Raw genomic sequence first — 21,612 nt, 5'->3', positions numbered from 1 at the left:
CTTTAAGAGAAATGACATCCATTGAAACCAATCTCAGAATATGGTCTTGTCTTTTCAAATCAAACTTTTTGTCTTTGGTTTTTTTTTTGTTCCAAAAGTTACATAAAATGTCACATATTTCTCAAATCTGGTGTCAGAAAATCAGCTAAACCAGGGTTTGCCCACCTTGGTCATCAAGTCTGTCTAGATTTGGAACCACCTAGGAGACATACCCCTGGGTGTGTCTTTGAGGTAGTGTCTAGATTTAGCTGAGGAGGGAAGACTCTACCCTGAATGTAGGTGGTTCCATGCCAAACTAAACAAAAAGGGCAAAGAGAACACAGCTGAACACCAGTATTCCTCTCTCTGCTTCCTGACTGGGGACACAACCTGACCAGCCATCTCATGTTCCTGCTGTCATACCTTCCCTGTCATGATGGACTGTATCCCCTCAAACTAAACCAAAATAAACCCTTCCTTCCTTAAATTGCTTTTGTCAGGTTACTGAGTAACTAATAATTAGCCCCACACAGGTTCTGATCCCACAGGTCTGAGGTAGAATTCAAGAATTAACTTTTCTACCAAGTTTCCAGGGACTACTGTGTAGCCACTTCAATTTCCCAACTTTCAAGAATTACTGCTCTGGGGCTGGAGAGATGGCTCAGCAGTTAAGAGCACTGACTGCTCTTGCAGAGGACCTGGGTTCGATTCCCAGCACCCACATGGCGACTATGAACAACTCCAGTTCCGGAGGAGCTCCGACATCCTTGTCTGACCTCCATAGCATTGCAAGGCACAGGTGCACGCACATACATGCAGACAATACACTCGTACACATAAAATAAAAATAATAAATAATTTTTTTTTAAAAAAAAGAATCACTGCTCCATAAAAATATTCAAACCCAAGCAGCATGATGGTGCATACCTTTAATCCCAGCACTCAGGATGCAGAGGCTGTCTATGACATCAGGGTCAGCCTGATCTACTTATTGAGTTCCAGGCTAGCTGGGGCTACAGCGAGACTCTTGTCTCAGAAAGACCAAAATAAACATTTTTTTCAGCTATTTTGTTTGGAATCACTCAATTAGTAAAATTAAAGTATATATTTCAAGCTGGACCTTGTGGCATACGCCTTTAGTCCCAGCACTTGGGAAGCAGAGGCAGGCAGATCTAAGTGAGTTCAAGGCCAGCCTGGTCTATATAGTGAGTTCCAGGACAGCTGGGGCTACAGGAGACCCTGTCTCAAAAGACCGAAAAAAAAAAAAAATAAAAGCTGGGCATAGTGGCATGTGCCTTTAATCCCAGCCCTCGGGAGGCAGAGGCAGGCGGATCTCTGCGAGATTGTGGCTACCTTGGTTCACACTGCGACTTTCAGGTGCGCTGTGACCAGGAAGACCTTGTCAATTTGTAGCAGCAAGTTTGCAGCCAAAACTTTTTTAAACTATTTTTTATTGAATTTCTGTGCATTTCATACATCTTAATAATCATATTTAGATCCCCTTCCCCCTACCAGAACATACATTCTGTCATATATGTTAAGACCTATAAAGTCAAGTTTGTGTCCCCAGATGTCCCTTGGTGTGAGTTTACCCACTGTAGCCTAGTCAGTCCATCTAGCATCACTCCCTTAAATAAAACCAGCTCTCCCTCACCCAGCGGTGATCAGCCAATAGTTCCTAGCTAAGGCTGGGGCTTCTTACCCATTTCCCCACATCTATGCTGGGTTTTTGTCTAGTTTAATTTTGCATGGGCCTTATGCATCTTATTCAAAACTTTTAATTTGCAGTTTATTATCAATTATACACATTAAGAGGGGATTTTTTTTTTTTTACTAATTATGTTACTTTTAAATTTTCATACTTAACATTATGGGAATTCACAAATCTGACAACAATAGAATAAGAACTTTGAACTCAGAACTTTTTTGCTACTAAATAGTAAAACTCTTTTATCTAATGGACACAAGACAAAGTTTTTTCTCCTCCAAGTATGCCTTTTTGAGAAACAGTATCATTTCAATGTTCACAATGTCTAAAACTCAGTATGCTTGACTGTTAGAAGCTAAATTGACAACAATTAATACTTTACCCTAACTATCTGGGTGTGCTGTCGTTCAACGGCAAGGTGTAGGGCGGTTTGCTGGTTCACATTCTGGATATCCAAGTTTGCATTTCCCTGAACAAGAAGAAGCGATCTTAATGGTTACACACTGGCAATAGTGAAGAACACGAAAACCGTTAGCTATTCATAAGGAATAAATAACACTGGGCACTATTGACCACTTTCTCTTCCTTTGAAGTTGTTGTGACATTGTTCTCATGCAGTAAAATGTGCTGTGTATATGGAAAAAATTAATGAGGCAGGAGACCTACAAGCAAATTTAAAAACAAGTATTTCTATTACAATAATTCTATCTAGGAATAGTTCGAGGACAAAGTGCAGTGTGGCGCTCCTATCTCTTCCATATACTGAGAATTCAATTCCTTTGAACTGCAAACACTTCTGAAAAGTAACTGTGTCTCCATATAGGATTTAGAGTTACTTTAATGACTTGATAAGTTTACTTCCTCCTGTTGTATAATTGAGCTCTTCCTCATTCAGTGAAAAGAAACTCGCTTGAAATGAGAAGGCAGGGATAGGAACTAAAATATGAAAACAGTTATTAAAGGGAGAGCAAGAAGTCCTATCCAGGGTCCTGGGGAGCCAATGTACTATGAAAGATGCTAAGACCTAAGCACAGGGAAAGAGAACCAAGAACAGCTTGGTTTAAGCTCTGTGATTTGCAAGCCATGTACATTTTGTAAGCATTTCACCATCGCATGCCCTTTTCTTCTGTTTCAAAATGGCATGATAATATAACCTATTTCGCAGGGCTGATATAAGTGTTAAGAAATATAATACAAAATTGTGCCTAATACGATGCCTGGTATAACAAATAAAAATTAAGAACAGGCCGGGTGTGGTGGCACACGCCTTTAATCCCAGCACTCGGGAGGCAGAGGCAGGCGGACCTCTGTGAGTTCAAGGCCAGCCTGGTCTACATAGTGAGTTCCAGGACAGCTGGGGCTACAGGGAGACCCTGTCTCAAAAAGACCAAAAAAAAAAAAAAAAAATTAAGAACAGTCAAAGATTCAAAATATAGACTCTTATTGGGATATTTTTTTATTTATTATTCTTATTTTATGTCTACCAGTGTATTGCCTGCACATAAGTGCACCCATGCCATGCAATGCCTGCAAAGGTCAGAAGAGGGCATAGAATCTCCTGGAACTGGGGTTACGGACCATCATTAGACACCATGTGGGTGCTGGGAACTGAACTCAGGTCTTCTACCAAGAGCAGCGAGTGCTCTTAACCACTGAGCCATCTCTCCAGTACCAAAAGATTTACTCTTTATTTTGTTTAGGTCTTAGCACCAGTCCTGCCCTCAAAACACAACTCTGACAGTCTCTCCTGTACCCTTGCTTGAGCCATCTGGCAGAGCTGAAACTCCAGTAATGTTATACCATATGCTAAAAGCAAACATTTCTGATTTGCTCTAATGATAGTATTTATGGTTTTCTTTGACTGGTCATGAGGTGCCTGATTCTCTTGTCCCGCCTATTTTATGCAAAGGTGAACTCTGGGGTAGATTAAGAACCAGTGTTAGAGGGCAAGACGTCTCAGTGGGTAAAAGCACCTGCTGCTAAGCCTGACGCTCTGAGCTCAATTCTCAAGACTCACATGGGGGAAGAAAAGAATCAACTCCCAAGGACTGTCCTCTGCCACACATGAATAAACAAGTAAATGGGGTAGGGGAATCAGTATTAGCCAGGCAGAATGAACATGAAAATGCAATTCCAGCACTCAGGAGACTGAGGCAGGATACTGAGTTTGAGGTAAGCCTGGACCACATAGCAAGACTGTTTCACGGAAACAAAAACAACCAGTTTAGAAGGCAGAGCATGCATTATGTCAATTTTCATTATCACAGGGTTTTACTGCAGCCTACTAATAGGCACTTGGTAAAGTAATATTAAAGAATTAGAATGCAGGGGCTGGAGAGATGGCTCAGCAGTTAAGAGCACTGACTGCTCTTGCAGAGGACCCAGGTTTGATTCCTAGCATCCATATGATGGGTACGAACCGTCCTTAACTCCAGTTCCAAGGGATTCCAAAGCCCTCTTCTGACCTCCGCAGCATTGTACAATATGGGTGCACTCACATACATGCAGGCAATACACTCATACACATAAAATAAAAATATTTTAAAAAATTAGAATGCTCCACATTTGCTAGAAAATCCCTGAACTGCTTTCCCCACCTGATGTACCAGCAGTTCAGCCACTTCCACATGATTATTCAGGGCAGCCAAATGCAAAGCTGTATAGCCGTCATCTTTCTTCTCATCCACAATCCATGGTCTTGGTAATTTCGATAGCAAAACTCGCATTGCACTGAAAGGCAAATTCACAGTATTTTTACACTTAAATAATATGGTTTCTTAGTTTTTTTAGAAAAATATATTCAAAAGATTTTTTTTGTAAACAAATGGAGATTTTTTTTTTTTAAATAGAAAATCATGTCCTTAGAAGTAGATAGAAATTCAGTTACTCTTATTCTCAAATGAGTAGCTTTTGGTATTTTGAGAGCTAAACAACTATTGCCATTTGGGGGAACAGAGTCAAAACAGACTGTGAGTGTTACAAGGGAAAAACACTGCCAGAGGAAAAAAATCCAAAGAAGAAAGGAATAGCTCGAGAATGCAATTTTGGCCATATGGAATCTCTTAGGCTCAATTTCAATAGTTTCTATTCATCAAAGACTTAATAAATAACTGTCAGGTAGCAAGATCAATAAAGTAGGAAGAACAGTGATAAGACAAATTATACGTGGTCTACAGATTGCTATGAATGGTAGAATATAAGTTTATTGTTAAAATTCAGTTTTGATCAAACGCACAAAGTGGCTATAAAATTCCATATTTACAATTGTTAACAATTTTCCAAGCTCCACCCCCAAAAGACTCAAAGTTATTCTAAAGAGCATCAAAGATTTACACATGTAAGAGTAAGAAAACAGGAAAACCAAATTATTAAATGAATGTTTTCTTTAAAAAAAAAAAATACCCAGGGGTTGGAGAGGTGGCTCAGCAATTCAGAGCACTAGCTGCTCTTGCAGAGGACCCAGCACCCACATGGTAACTAACAACCATCCACAACTCCAGTTCCAGGGGATCCAACACCTTCTGAACTCCTTAGGCATTGTGCAACACAGGTACCCTTACATACATGCAGGTAATACCCTCATACATAAAAAATAAAAAATAAGTGGGCTGGAGAGATGGCTCAGCAGTTAAGAGCACTGGTTGCTCCTGCAGAGGAGCCAGGTTCAATTCCCAGCACCCACATGGCAGCTACAAACTGTCCTTAACTCCAGTTACAGGGGAATCTGAAGCCCTCTTCTGACCTCCACAGCACTGCATGACACGGGTGCACTCACATACATGCAGGCAATACACTCATACACATAAAAAAATAAAAAATAAAATAAAATAAAAATTTTTTTAAATTAAAAAAATAAGAATAGGCTGGGCATGGTGGCACGTTAAAATAATTTATCAATACTATCCCAAGCTAAGCATGGGGACACATATCTGTAATCCTAATAATCAGTAGGCTGAGGCAGGCAGCTCATAAGTACAAAGCCAAGTTGAGCTAAATGTCAAGCCCCTGCTTAAAAAAAAAAAAAAAAAAAAAAAAAAAGTAAAAATATTTTTTTAAATACACTATCCCTAAAAAGCAAAATAAAATCAAGAAACTTTTCTTTACAAAATTATTTTAGATAGAAAACCCATAAGGTAATTTGTAGGAAAATTCCTTTGATATATTTACCCATTTACTAGTTGTTTTTAAAGACTGAAACCTAACATACCTCCTCCTATATAGAGCACTGAATTTGCAACAGTCAACATGGATGCATATACTAGAACAATGAACATCTATCTATATATAAAATACATGAACTCTTTAAAACACATGCCTAAAAAAAATATATAGGAAAAAACTTGAAAAGAGAAAAGAAAAATCTTATGCCAATACAGTACAAAAGGGCAAAAAATAATAGGATAGATGTTAGGACAGCTTTTCCTGAGGTGATATATGTGAGGACAAATATTTGATAAAGAGAAAGTTACACAGAGATGGAGAAACAAGATGAAGATGCAGAGTAAGAACATATATAAACAGAGATATAAGCCTCTAAAGCAAGTCTGGGGCCTCAATGACACAGAATGTAATGTCTTTGTTTAACAGCAGTAGTCTATGAATCCCATGTAGGAAGTTCAAGGATTCTAAGAATAGGGTTTGAAGGGGATGGCAAGATGACTCATTAGGTAAAGGTGCTTCTGGCTGAGCTTGACAACCTTAACAGATTTTCCCTTAAGTTGTCCTCTGATCTCCACATGTACACTGTGGCATGCATATGCTTCCCCCAAACCCCTGGACAAAATAAATACATGTTTTTTTGGGTTTTTTTGGTCTTTTTGAGTGCTGGGATTAAAGGCGTGCACCACCATGCCCGGCCTAAATACATGTTTTTTTTAAAAAATGGGCCTTGCGGGCATTGTACAACACGGGTGCACTTACCTACATGCAAGCAATACACACATACACATAAAATAAAAATAATAAATAACATTTTTTTAAAAATGCACCTTGGCCAGGCATGGTGGTGCACACCTTTAGTCCCAGCACTCGGGAGACACAGGGAGGCGAATCTCTGTGAGTTCGAAGCCAGCCTGGTTTACATAGCAAGTTCCAGGCCAGTTGGGACTACAGGGAGACCGTCTCAAAAAGACCAAAAAAAAAAAAAAAAAAAAAAAAAAAAAAAACCCCAAAACCTTTATTTTTCATAATTTAAAATTGTCAGCCAATGTCTTTAATTGATAGATCAATCAAGAAACTATTGGAATGAGGACTTTGGAGTAAAGAAGGATAATAGAGACACTATTAGCTTTCATTATAATCTATGAAATATCACTTGACTATAAATTTCAATTAAAAAATTTTAAATTGAACACTAAGATATATTTGGGCTTAAGATACATTAAGTTACTTAAAACTTGTGCCTTTATTCCTTTAGTTGAGATACATAAATGTACTATAAATTTAAAATACAAGTGTGGTCTATGCCAACTCCACCAAATTTTCTGCTTTTTTTTTTTTTGGTTTTGTTTTCCTTTTTTGTTCATTTTCAGGTAAGAGTCTCATCCAAGTTTACCACAAACTAAAAATTCAGAATAAATCTCTTCTGTTAATTAATTCTACTTACATAAATATTGTAACATCCTAAAATATAACCACAATTAAAATGTAGTCGACTGTCCATATCCATATGTTCCACACTCAAGGACACACTTCAACCAACTGCAGATCAAAAATATTTAGGAAAGAACACTGTACCTACACTGAATATATAGAGATAATTTTTGCCATTATGGCCTTAATAATACTATATAGCAACTACTTCCATAGCGCTTACATTATATTAGATATCATAAGTAATCTAGAAGTGATTTAAAGTATATAGGAGAGCAGGGTGGTAGTGGCACATACCTGTAACCCCAGCACTTGGGTCAAAGCAGGAAGATAAGATTAAGAGACCAACCTCATAGTGAATTCCTGGGCAGCCTGGGCTATGGGCTACATAATAAGATCCTGTTTGTTGTTGTTGCTGCTGTTGTTTTTTAAAGAGGGGTTACTATACTGGGTTGTATGCAAATAAATTCCATGCCATTTCATAAAAGGAACTTGATCCCTGCAGACTTTGGTATCTAAGGAGAACCTGAAATCCACCCTTCACAAATACAGAGGAACTTTTGACAAGTTCTGACATGGTCCAATAAAATCATCTAATTGTCTGGCTCACCATGAATCTATCTTTGTTCCCCTCACAATGCTGAAAAAAGAAGAAACATTTCCTACAATAAAAATTCAAAGAAATATGGCATTATTTAGAGCAAATGCCTCATTTTAAATAGGTAAAAACTCTAGTACTAACAAGGTATTTTAAATAGAAAGTTTCTATGGGAAATCAGAAATTACCACATTATTATATTGGTGAATGAGATGAATATATCAGTCAATATTTAATTAAGTAAAGCATGCAGATAGCAACTAGAGAAAAATTTACAGGAGACAGCCAAACATCTAATTAGCTAAAAATTAATTTACCATACACACCATACAAATTTAAAAGATGAACACACGCAACATACAAGCAGACTTTATTGGTTACAATAGTAAATGAAGAGAGTTTCTGGAACACATCAACTATCAATCCTGGGGTAGCACCTGCAGATTTGATCTCTTCTGCCCTTTTAAAGTAAAAAAAAAAAAAAAAAATTAATTTCTTTTAAAAATATTTATGCTGGGTGTGACAGCACACACTTTTAATCCCAGCACTTGAGAGGCAGAGGCAGGTGAATGTCTGTGAGTTCGAGGCCAGCCTGATTTACTTAGTGAGTTTCAGGCCAGCTGGGGCTACCGAGGGCCCTGTCTGAAAAGGACAAAAAATTTTATTTACTATTTTTATTTTCTGTGTATGAGTGCTTTGCCTAAATGTGTAAAAGTGCACTTGTGTCATGCAGCGCCTGCAGAGGTCAGAAGAGGGTTTCGGATCCCCTGGAACTGGAGTTAGGAATGGTTGTTAGCTACCATGTGGGTGGTTTGGAATTGAACCCAGGTCCTCTGCAAGAGTAGTCAGTGCTCTTAAACACTGAGTTGTCATCACTCCAGACAGGTACAGTAGCTCACACTTGTAATTAAGCTCACCCATGATCACCCATGATTTCAAAGCCATCCAAGTCAGTGATGCCTCTTTGGGGAGTCTCACTAGATACAAACTGGCCTCTATGTGACCCTCCTGCCTCAGCCTCCTAAATGCTGGGACTACAGGCTGTGCCATCAAATCCAACATAAATCCCTTTTTTCCCCTTCTTCCCTCCAATATATATTACCTCATATATTCTTAATTTTGGTTACCCTTTTGCCTTTTAACTCTAACATTCTAGTCAGAAACCTGGGAACTATTCTAGATGTCTTATTCCCTTCTTCCAATTTGTTCTGCTGATTTTCCTGCTTAAAAATAAAACTATTCTTCCCTGTGGCTCCAACATTCTCCAGATGCTAGGCTATCCTTATCTTTTTCTCTGGACACCAACAGCTTCCACTCCCACCCCCACTGTCTATCCCATTGCCACATAAACATGACCACTTCACATTTCACAAAGTTATCAATATTTATCAAAAATAGGACTTCCTAAAAATTAAGTCTTTTTGAGACAGGGTCTCCCTGTAGCCCCAGCTGACCTGGAACTCGCTATGTAGACCAGGGTGGCCTCGAACTCACAGAGATCCGCCTGCCTCTGAAGTCTTTTAAAAATAGACTAAAGCTGGGTGTGTTGATGCATGCCTATAGTCCCAGCACTTATGAGGCTAAAAGCAGTAGGATCATGAATTCAGGACAACCATAGGCTACGACCCTGTCTCAAAAATAAAAAGCCTAATGCAAGCTAAGCCAACCACCAACTAGCCAAGAGTGAACAGATTATTTTGTTACTTATTCTTGTGGTATTAGGGATGGTTGAGCCTTGCCCATGAATATGCTCGGCCTCTGGGCTATACTCCTGGCTCTCTATACTTCTTAATAAATTTTTGACATTTTACTGAATGCTCCTTTTCTGCTCCATAATACCATATTATAACTGTTTTCTATCCCCTCGGCTGTGACAGTTTCTCACTTTCTTTGTTTCTGGTGACTCTGAGAGGTCTGAGAGTACTAACTAGATATTTTAAGGAATTCTTCAGCTGGAATCTCTCCAGTGTCTCTTCATGATTACAGGGGTTACGGGCTTCTGGGAGGAAGGCTACATAGCAGTTTTTCTTCACATTTCACTGAAGGTACTTGACTTACTACTCTTGATGGTGACCCTTACCACCTAGATGGTGTGGGTCCAGTTTCCTTGTAACGTTTCCATCTCTCTTTCTATACTACCTTCTTGTCAAGGACCTCATTGCACAGCTGACACCCAAGGAGTGCAATTATGTTCTGCCTGCTTAAGAGGAAATCATCTATATAAACTATCTGAAATTCTTCTACATTGGAGTTCTGTAGATTCATTTCTGGTTTTATTAAGATCTCTCTTTAATTTTATGCATGTTGAGTATATTGCCTCCATGTATGTAAGTGCACCTGTGTCATGCAGTGCCTGTGGAAGTCAAAAGGGGGCATTGGGTCCACTGGAACTAGAGTAGGATGGTTATTAGCTGCCATGTGGGTGCTGGAAATTGAACCCAGGTCCTCTGCAAAAGCAGCTAGTACTCTTAATCACTGAGCCATGTCTCCAGCCCCCTATTAAGATCTATCTCTTAAGAAGATCTTAAATTTTTATTTATGTGTGTGAATGTTTTGCATGCATGTAAGTGCACCCATGTCATGCAATGCCCACAGAGGCCAGAAGAAGGGGTCGGATCCACTGAAACTGGAGTTACAGACAGTTGTTAGCCACCATGTGGGTGTTGGAAATCAAATCCAGGCCCTCTGCAAGAGCAGCCAGTGGTCTTAACCCTGAGCCATCTCTTCAGCCCCCCTCTCTCTTAAGAGATCTTAATTAGAAACTGCCAACCCCTCAAAAAAGTAAATAACATATGACCTTGAGAGAAGAAATACATCTGTGGACCTAGTCTACAAGGTGAGCTAAGGGATAATAAGGCAAGAGTCCCTTGTCCCTCATTTTCATGGACTGGCAGTTCAGAGTAGTCTGCCCCTTTCTTTCCACAGGGTGGGCAATCTCCGGAAGACACTATAAAACCTGGAGGGGCAGCTGCAGGCTCTTCCCTACAGTACTTCCAGGAGAACCTGTTGCTATGCTGGAAGCACTGAGGGTCATAAAGTTACATGGAAGACAGTATTACTGGCTCAGTAAGTCAGTTTTTATTAAGTCAATAGACTGTCACCTGCAGTCTCTAAAATTTGGTGATATTTTCCCCAATGCACAAACACTCTTCTTTATTTCTCAACTGATTATTTTCCAACAAGTTAAGAAGACGAATGCTTTAAAGATAAGGTCTTACTACCAGTTAAGCAAGCATTTGCAAATGGTGCCAAAGAAGCATTAAGTTCCAGAACAACTAATAGGGGTGCCTAGCATAATCCCTGGCACATGGTAGTGCTCAAACATTTGCTGAATGACGAACAAATGAATTCTAAGAAGCAGAGGAGACAGGCAGCTGTCTACACTGGTATGCAGCATTCAATGGCACTGGGTCAATTTCCAGGGCCTTGCCATATTATTTCTAATGTGTTTCTTCAGAGAGAGGGGGAACATTTTCTCAAACAAATCCAGAAGTTGAACTGTAGAAGACTTACAAATTAGTATTATTTTCAAAGACATTAGAATAGCATTGTGCTATGTGTTCAGTAAATGTTTGCTCAGTCCATTTAAAAACTCTTAAATAACAGGTAAAGCAGGTTATTATAGAACCCACAAAGGAACTTAATTAAGATAGTTGATCAATCACAAGGAGAAGTTCTTTGGACCAGGCACAACTTTGCACAAAAAGGAATTTTTTGCATACCTAACATATAAAACTCACAGCTTTGCTGAATGGAAAGAATGAAGAAACAAAGAGGTGGATCACCTCTCTGAGAGGCAAGGGTATCAGTGGCATATTTTTGTGGACTGCTGAGCCCTAGAGCAGAAATTCTCTAATCCATAGCACAAACCACATGGCATAGTGGTGAGGAGTTCCCAGACTGAAGTCAAACTACCTAAGCTCAAATTCTAGCTCTGACTAGATTTGGAATTATTTAACTTCTATGCCTCCGTGTTCTTGCTGCAAAGTGTGAGAAGTCACAGACCATATCAAGGTTGTTCAGTGAGCTAATATTTATTTTAAAGGGGGATACTTGGCACATAATTTGCTTAAACTTTTTTTTCATTGCTATGAAATAGCAAAAGTGGGGCAACTTAGGAACCTGGAAATTAAATTCTTTCAAAATCTAATATATATCATCTCGTAATATGTGTAACATTTTCTGAACAGCTAGGAAATCTGGTTTTCTAAAATTGCCAAATATCTACAGAAGCATTCCTATGTCACTACTTTAAAAGAGCCACCCAAACAAGTAAGCTGCTAGAATATTAAGCATATTAAGCACTGGACACAAAAAAAATGCCAATTATGACAACTTTCCCTGTCTGAGAATGAGCTTTGAAAATGATGGTGGTTTTCCTTCTTAACTCGATCAACATTTAAGAGAATATATTTGAGTTAAGAACAAGGTACACTTGGTTTCTCTCTGACATTTTTTGGGCATGTGAAATTTAAAATTAAATTTCTATAGGTTTGTTGGATTTGATGTTTTAATAATGTTTTGTCTTTGGTTAAAAAAAAATTCTGTATTAAAATCTACTGTGAATGTACTATTAAAATTGAGAACAGAGGTATTTTTTCTTTAAGACATACATCATGTAGCAAAGTTATGCAAAGTTCATGACCACTTTAGTCTATGATAAGGCGTCTGATAGTCATACCTAAATGCTACTTTAGAAAACTGGAGTCAAGGCATTTGGGGGGGGGGCACTTTACATTTGAATACAAAATACATTTTAATTCACAGTAAAAGGCATCTTGGGACTTCTACATGTGTACTTCAAAGCATGTAATTATTCAAAAGCATTCCCAATGTTTTTCACTAATCACTATAACCAAGTAGCCAAAGTTGACATTGCATTTTAAGTAGTATTTCAAAGACTTCATTTATATACTACTCTCAATGACATAGCCCACCATCAGTATACAAACTACTATTTCTATTTTCCACTCAAATACTATTTAATAAGCTTTAAAAGCACCTAAATATAACCTTACAAAATCCCTTTAGGCCAACAGCTGTGTAATATGTTACCAACTCAAAACACTTGTTTTTTACCAACAACAAAAAATCAGGTTATGAAACATTTTGGCAACAGAGGATTTTATATATTCTAGATCTGTCTAAAGACTGTCTTGCTACTAGCCAAGGCAATCCCCCCCACCCCCCACCCCCAGCCTTTCCTTTTTTTTCTCTGTGGAGCTTCTAAGTATAGTGACAGCCACATGAGGCTTTCCTAGCCTCAGAGCAAGCTCAGTGAAAATCTGGGAAATGTAAGTGGAAACATGAGAGACCGCTTTACTTGGCAGTACTTTAAAAAAAAAAAAAAAAAAAAAAAAAAAGGCAGGACAAATGGCAAAGCGGTGTTTGGGTTACAGGAAGAACAATCAATAGGCAGAAAGCAAGATAGGCTTCCTTGGCTTTTGGATCGACAATCGACAGCTGAGAGACTATTTTTTGCTATGGTTGACTAAATATGGTCAGGGAAGAGAGAGGCACAAGAGAGTCTGTTTGCCTGGGAGTGCATGTTTCAAATGCTTAGCTGCCTATAAAGCTCTAACACCCTACCCTGCCTGTGGTCACTGAGGGAGAATGTAAGTCGGCCTCTGTGGTGACCATGTGGAAATCCTGACCTCGCTTGCAGACTTGACCTCTGGATATGACAAGGTAGCTTCACTCCAAATCCACCATTAACCCTGGAAACTCAAACTCCTGCCCCCTAAAAAACTCAAAGCAAGAAAGATGCAGAATATTTCCTGAGGAGTCAGAAGAACCCAATGTATGCTGGTGGGCAAAGGTTAACAGGGTAAATGTAGCTACTTAGGGGAGTGAGAGTGTTTGGGGTTTTGCCTTTTTAAAAAATTAGCCTCCTCTGCAACTTTTTCCCTTCTTTTGAAGCATTTTATCTAGCAAAAGAACTAGGTACATTTTCTGGGAGCAATCTTCCTCCATACTTAACTTTATATTATCTATACAATAATTGCTATATTACATTCCAAGTCGAATGACCAACATTGATTCAATTTTATTCGTGCGTGTGTGTGTGTGTGTGTGTGTGTGTGTGTGTGTGAAGAGGAAGAGTGGGGGAAATAAGTAGGCTGATTTTTTTTGTTTATTCACTTGTCTTTGAAATTTCTCTTAAAAGGTTAAAGTTCTGTGTTCATTACACACCCCGTTACTTCACTCACCTAGCTCATAAAAAGAAGTGCTGAATCAGCAAACAGCATGTGAACAATTCAGACGACTGCGACATGACTCTCTAGGTCACTACCTCTCTTCCTGCTGCAAATGCTGCAATGACACTGAGCTCACAGGTAACCGAGCACAAGGCCAGCATGTTTAAGGATTCTTATGATCTTCATGTGCTTATCCAGTACTGACTTGATGTATGTTCTTATTTCTTTCTGGCCATAGCCTAATTTCAAAGCTCAAACTGGCAATTTCCTTTAAAAGGAGGTCTTGTTCAAATAGCACAGCAGGTAACTTCAAAGTGAATTCATTACTGACATTTACATTATTTAAAATTTAGCCTTTTCTGTTTCAGATTAAACGATGGTTTTGTCTCTCCAGTAAATCTACATCCCCTGCTTCCAAAGCGTGTGAGCTTTCAAAAACTACTTCAAGATTTAGTCAGCTAAGAAGCCTAGAAGATTTTAAAACACCTGTCAATATTTACTGTTAATCGGTCACAGAAGTAAGCCTGAGAGTGCATGGCATCGCTCTAACGATGCATTGCTAACTGCTGTGGTACTGTAGGGTGAGCTACATCTCATCTGCTCCCTGGAGCTGCACTAGCTTTCCACACAGACTGTGGAATCTCTACTACTACTCCTGCTCCCCCACCCCCCCAGCACTCCCTTCATACACTTCCCCAAATCTCAAAATTTCTTGAGGATTCCTTTTGAATTAACCTTTTAAATGCCAGTAGTTAACCCTACTCACCACAATTACAAAACCTTTTCTCTTCTCATGTTAAACATCAGGGTAATACCCAGAAGCTCACAGGCTAAAGCACTTCTGTTTTTTTTTATGTCAGGCTCTGGAAAAGTTGACTGGATTTTTCCTTTATAGTAAAAACAATTTTAAAAATTAAAAAACTAAGCTCACCAAAATGAAATATTTATACATCTATTTGAGTTCGTAGTTAATGCAAACAGAAGAAAATTCAGATGAGGAACTAATAAAGACAAAGGAACAACAAAGAATTTTTCAAATGATCATGAGTTCTTATCTGTTACCTAAAAAAATAAAATAAAATAAAAAAACTACAGAAAAATTCACCATTTGAAAACATTCATTTCATTCACACAATGAAATGACCTGAGTTTTTAAACCCTTGTGTCAACTGTAGAATCAACTCCAGAAATAGTAATGTGTTCCTTTGTTAAGCTTTAAGTAAAATTAGTATCTGGTTTGTAAAAAGAATTTAAGCCAAATTGTTATCTGCTTGTAGGATCTACAAGCAAATTATAAAGAAGAAAAAGGAACTCTGACAACTGAAAACAATGGGCTAACACTGGCCATGTCCAAACACAAGGTAAAGCTCTACTGACTCTGCATCTCTTGCAAAAAGAATCAAACCAGGACAAAGTTCAAGAGCTAATGGCCAAATGTTAAGGAATGCTTATGTCTATCAAGAACAAAGAACCCTAAGTGGCATTAATGGCATCAGGTAAATTTGTTATAAAATTGAGTCCCTGATAAACTAATCTCTTCATTAATTACTGCTCTTCTACACAGTAAGCTGAATGTTTTACTAACAAATAGGGAATGAGATACTTGATGTTTCACAGATAACCGTTTAGTAATACCTACTCAGAGCACATACTTCTTTATGTACCCATATGAACATACAATGCTATGGAATGTAAAGAAGTATGTATTTTTGGTAGGTAATAGACATAAGAGAGTTAACTAAACTGCAGCTAAAGGAAACCACTGCCTTCTTCCAGGAGGATGACCTTCATATGATAAATTAATGTATTATCAAGCAAATGACCTTTGACAATACTAATGTCCCTCACTCCAAAGTATCAACCTTTGCAGATGGAAACTTGATATCCCTAAGATTTACACTTTGTGAAGGAAAAATTCTACACCAAATTTTCATGACACTCCTTCTGAAACATTTATGTTTAAAACACACTACAGTCTACATTTTGTGAGTACTCATGATTAAAATTTGATTGCTCTCAGGAAAAGAGTATTACAGCACAAATGAAGAAGACTGTATCACCCATTTTCTGCCTCCACAACTTGATCTTTATTTAAGTGCATCACGATAATTAAATCAGGAGGAACTGACTTGATTTAAAAAAAATAATAAGGCAACAAAAGCTGATTTTACTCACATTTTAATAGCTACTCTTTACATGTGGTAAATTTATCATCATCAATTAGAGGAATTTCTAAGGCAAAAGTTTCATTGTTTCATATTTTCTTTTCTGACAGCTATAGAAAACTATGTAAAAAGTCTCTTTTAAGTAAAATTCTATTGTAAAAATAAATTCAGTGGCCCTGTCCTTCTCTAGTTTGGTCCTTAACCCAATCTCTACTTTAAATGCTGTTAGTACTTAAAATGAGAATAAAGGACAAAAATTTTTAAATGTTGGGCCACAACTAGAAGGCAACAGTATATATTGGTTACAAACTGTCGAATAGTTAAAAAAATGCAGTATCTTTGAATTTGCTTTGTAGGGATCTTAAATGAAAACTTTATGAACAAGTATCAACTTATAGGATAAATATTTTTATTGGTATTATACAAGTATAATTCCATTTTTAGACATGATACATTACATAGATAGCATGTTGGAAATACCAAAATAGTTTTTTTATTTTATGTAAAATGTTTTGAATATATACTTATAAAATTATAAATAATGATGTTCTTAGCAATAATTGACAGGTATCACCTATTTTAAACCACTGTTCTATATTACAAGGTTAGAAACACAAAATAGCATTCATATAGTCTCATTTTTTAATGTTATTATTTCAACTGGAATATTTATACATGTAAAAAAGGTATAATTTTTGGTGTGTCAGAAATTGAATAGGAATGACTGTAAGTTTAATTACTTTTAATTTTCCTTCTGTTTAATAAGAAAGGTGATCATTTTATCTAATTATTTAAAGTGAAAATATTACTCTATTAGAATAGCATGTTATATATTTATTGGAAAATATAAAAAATGATTTTGAAAGACATTAATTAAGATCATGATTCACTTCAGCATAGCCCTTCTGATCATCCACAAAACAGCATCAATACTCTGTGTTTCATTTACTAAGTTTACTGGTACATATCCCAAATGCCAAAAACTAATAGTACATACCTCAAAAGTAGAGGTGGTGCTGTAAAACCACCCAAAGGGTGTTATTCTATTTATATTTCATTATGAACAATTGTGTTAGTTATTTCACTGATATAAAAGATTTTAATAATTCTTTATAAAACATTCCAGCAACTAAGAATTTCTTTTTTAGAATCCTTTGAAAAATAAAATGACAGGCTACTCATTTATAAAGTAAAACTAAAAACTGATTCTGCGGCTTACAAGTTTAGCTTAACATATCTAAGTGTATTTTCAATCACTCTAAAATGTCACATCTATCACTCAGATCAGCTGTTCATTTTTAACTGAGTACATGTTAAATTCTGGGCATCTGCTGACTCTGGCATAACTCAAACATTTCAACTGTCTGTCTCCCTGACAGGGATAACAGATGCTGACATTATCAAATGCTGTACTATTTTTTCTTGTGGCCGCTCCTTGCCCCGATATGGCCAGTATATGAAACTGAACTTCCATCCAAAAGCACACTTGAGCAACTGGATCTGCTAAATGGCTCCCAAACAACTAGCAAAAATAGAAACTGTGCTATTGCTATCTTTACCACTTAAGTTCAGGCACTTTAACACCTGTTTCACTTCTATTAGAAAAATGACGGGAAGAATCAGAGTTTCATTAACCTCAGCAGCAGCACAGCACTCACCAACAGGCAGATGCAGAATGCATTTCATAGAAAACTATCTGCACATCGCCTGAAGCAGTGCTATCTTCTCACTTAGTTCGAAACAAGAAGACACACAATATTTTGCTCTTGATATTTCAATGAGAGTTCTTACAAACTATAATTTATCAGAATTGTATCTTATACAAGTATGTTTCAGAAGCCATTCCTCTTCAAACTTTGAAATCAAACAATGTAAGAAGTATTTAAGTGCTGATTTATTAAAAGTACCTTGTGGTAGATTTTAACACTCAAAATTCATGGACTGTTGACTGCAGCTAACCACCGCAAGTCAATATATCACTAAGATGATAAGGGGAAGTAAATAGACAATCTATACCTCTAAATAACAGAGAATTGAGTCAAGAAAATAGATCTTTAAAAAGGTTAGATTATGATTAGTATCCCTACCTAATCAAAATTAAAAAAAAAAATAAACTGGCATGCAAGGTAGTTCAACTCAAGTCCAAGAAATACACTGAGCACACGTGCAATCTATTTATAAACCAAAGGACAGCGGCAGCTTCTTAAGGCCATTCCTATACTCCTATTCTTTCCCCCCCACCCTCCGTCAGCAACTTGCTATTAGTCCTCAACTACAACACTAAAATAGAAGCAGCAGCAGTGGCTAGCTTTACTCTGCTCAACTTTTAGCTGAACTACTTAAACAACCTATTTTACTGCAGAGAGATAAACTGGAAACACTCTGAAACATACCAAGATTTGTTGGTTCTTTTAAATGCTGTTGGTTTTGAAAGAGGTTATTGTTTACATTCAAGAATTAAGATGCACATTGATGTGTTAAAGGGGGAGACTTCTCAACTGTAAGAGTAGTCAAGATGCCTTTTAAAAAGCAATCTTACTTTTAGTGAATGGCACTCTGGTATGAGGATTTTTAACACCGTATTTTTACAAATGAAAAGCATTTAACTCTTTTGGCTCTCAAACTAGCAGCATGGTAATGCTTTGCTAAAGCTGGTAAAATGGAACCAAATCGCCTCTTCAATGGATTTGGTCCCCTTCAACCAGCTGTAGCTATGCATTGATTACCACAGGAAAACCAACATTTTCATCTATGAACAACAATTAAATGTCAACTAATTTCAACGTAATTTATTCAGACAGCTATTAAAAACAAATAATTAGAAACTGTTGATTTGGAACCATAGAGGTCACCTCTATGTGTGTGTAAGAAGTTTTGTGTGTAAGAAGTTTTGTGTGTAAGAAGTTTTGTGAAAAAAAGTATAATGACAAGTATTTCAAATAAAATAACTTTATTTGTGGTCTGTTGGTATTAAATTTCTTAATTCTTCAGAAAATTATAATGCAATGCGATTGTGCTTCATAATAAAAAATAAACTTCCTTCAAAGGAAGAATATAACTGTGAAATTTGCTGAAAACTCACCAGAAAACATGAGGAGAATACCACAGTGTGGTTCAAAGGGGCCTGCATATTTTGGGATTTCTTCTTATTATTTTTAAAACGTGTCTGTGTGTGTGTGTGTGCACGTGCGCACACACGCGCGCGTGTGCATCTGTCTGTCTGTCTATAAGTGGACACGTGCACATGAGTTAAGGTAGCCACGGAGGCCAGAGAAGTTAGATCCATCTGAAGGTTGTGAGTCACCTGACACGGGTGATGGGAATTGAACTTCAGTCCTCTGGAAGCAGCAGTACATGCTCTTAACCACTGAGCCATCTCTCCAGCCCACGGTGTACATATTTTAAATTAAGGAAATGTATACTAATACTTAACCCCATAGACATGCAGAATTATTATCTTCCATAGGATTAGCATTTAATTTTGCCACTACTTAACTGAGTGTTGGTCTTAAAGGTACAAAGGGAGAAAATGTTGTAGAATATCTAAGGGAGAGACTTTAACAATAAACATCCAGTTCTTCTGACCCTAAACCAAAGGTTCTAATGCTCAAAACAAAAAGGTTAAACACCACTACTTTTTAATTTATGAAGGTATTCCAACTCCCCAGACCTACTCTTCAGTTGCCAAATGAAGAGCTCACCAATAATAAATCCTATGACTCTTTTCTGTCTTCTTTGACCTTCACAAAAACTTACAAGTCTCTCAGTGAAGAGAAGATATAGAAACAAGTGACCCAATGCCCACCCAATTTTTCTAGTAACTGCAAAAGAACTACAGATACGTTCTTTATGAAACAAACATTTCAGCAACTGATGAAGATTACTGACAGCAAGCAGTAATTTAAAAGGTCAAATGTTCACAGAACCTGCAACCCCTGCCCACTTCCTCTTTTTCACAGTGAAAAACCAGTTGCTTAAGACAGTGGGGAAAGGGAGGTCTACACAAATAAATCTCATCACTGTGCTCCAGTTAAAAGATTCATTATTTCTCAGCTAGTCCCATCAAATGTGTGCTGCAAGGCTCATGACAAGAGAAGAGATGTACTAGCACACACTAGAAGAAACACAAAATATAAAATACTATCATTTAATACTCAGCTACATTTGGTATACTCCAAGACAAACACTCAGACTTTCCTATATTCAACACAGTCTCATCTACCAGATTGTACTTCACAACTGAGAGCTAAATAAAGATACATAATGTTCTATGGGGAAAAGTGAGTTCCTCACATATTCAGTAAGTTTCTGTGGTAACAAATGAGTAAATTAAAAAATGCTCTGGGGGAGGGGGTATGAAGTTATCTTCACAGTAACCTGAAAATTAAGTGTACAGCATTATACCCTCATATTTCATTACTTTATACTGAAGAAAAATTACAATAAAAATGATACACCAACTCAGCAGAGAATACTGCTCACTAACCTAATGTGTACCTGTGAGGAACTCTAAAACCCTCAAGGCAGCTCAAAACGCATCCTCACAGCAAGTATCTAAGTAGTATACTAACACCCAGACAAATCTGGTTTTCTTTTCTATCAGCACAAAGAATGTTCTTGATTTAAATCTGAAATGTTATCTGACAGAAAGAGATAAAATAACATGGCTGAATTCTAGGGAAAACATCTCTATAAATATCAAGTACCAGGTTAGAGATGTAGCTCAATGAGAGTGCCTGTCCAACATACACAATACCCTGGGTTCAATCCTCAGGACCACTAAAACAATAAACAAAAATAGACAAACACACTCCAAATCAGAAACCACAAACAGTATTATCCAAAGTTGAACAAAATAACTACTATTTAAAAATATATCTTAACTGTCTTAACATGCTGCAAACTTGTAAAACATGACCAAAGCATTCAGTGTTTCATAGCAAAACATATTCTAAAAGAAAATTTCCTTTATAGTAAATAATATTTTCTTTTAATGTCTTTGTATTAATTTCTATAGTTGTGAAGGAAACCACAAAATCAGTCCAGGTTTCAAAGTACATTGTTTATAAATACATGCTTAACAGACCAAGATAATGAAATTTTTCCTCAGAAAAGCACATCCAATAATTATTAACTCCACTATGTTACCGAATCATTGCTGAAAAAGTGCTATTATTAACTAACACAAAGCCAGGGAACAGAATGGTACATATGAATTCCACATATATACATGTACATATGTAATACATGTACACATGTAAATCTGGAAACTTTCCCCACGTTTTCAACCATAAGAAGTGGAATAATTACAAATACTTGTCTTTCTACTAGCTTATACTCAGGACCACAGTGCTGTAAAAAACTTACTGTAGG

General features: G+C 37.2%; 1 protein-coding gene across 3 annotated transcripts in view; it reads right to left on the bottom strand.

Annotated features, from left to right (window-relative positions):
- Positions 1–21,612, bottom strand: part of Mib1 (mindbomb E3 ubiquitin protein ligase 1) — a 116,766-nt gene that overhangs the window by 20,729 nt on the left and 74,425 nt on the right. For 2 of the 3 annotated variants that reach the window (XM_008826970.2, XM_017796573.2), the window contains exons 13-14: positions 4,285–4,417; positions 2,070–2,156 (exon numbers count right to left, since the gene is read on the bottom strand). In XM_008826970.2, coding sequence (XP_008825192.1) covers positions 2,070–2,156; positions 4,285–4,417 — 220 coding nt within the window. The remainder of the gene's footprint in view (positions 1–2,069; positions 2,157–4,284; positions 4,418–21,612) is intronic. The other variant, XM_029560566.1, reaches the window with a different exon arrangement.

The sequence above is a fragment of the Nannospalax galili genome, unplaced genomic scaffold (genome assembly GCF_000622305.1).
Source record: "Nannospalax galili isolate Female #2095 unplaced genomic scaffold, S.galili_v1.0 scaffold511, whole genome shotgun sequence".
In the NCBI taxonomy this organism is placed as follows: Eukaryota; Metazoa; Chordata; class Mammalia; order Rodentia; family Spalacidae; genus Nannospalax; species Nannospalax galili.
This window is presented reverse-complemented; position numbering and strand designations above follow the sequence as displayed.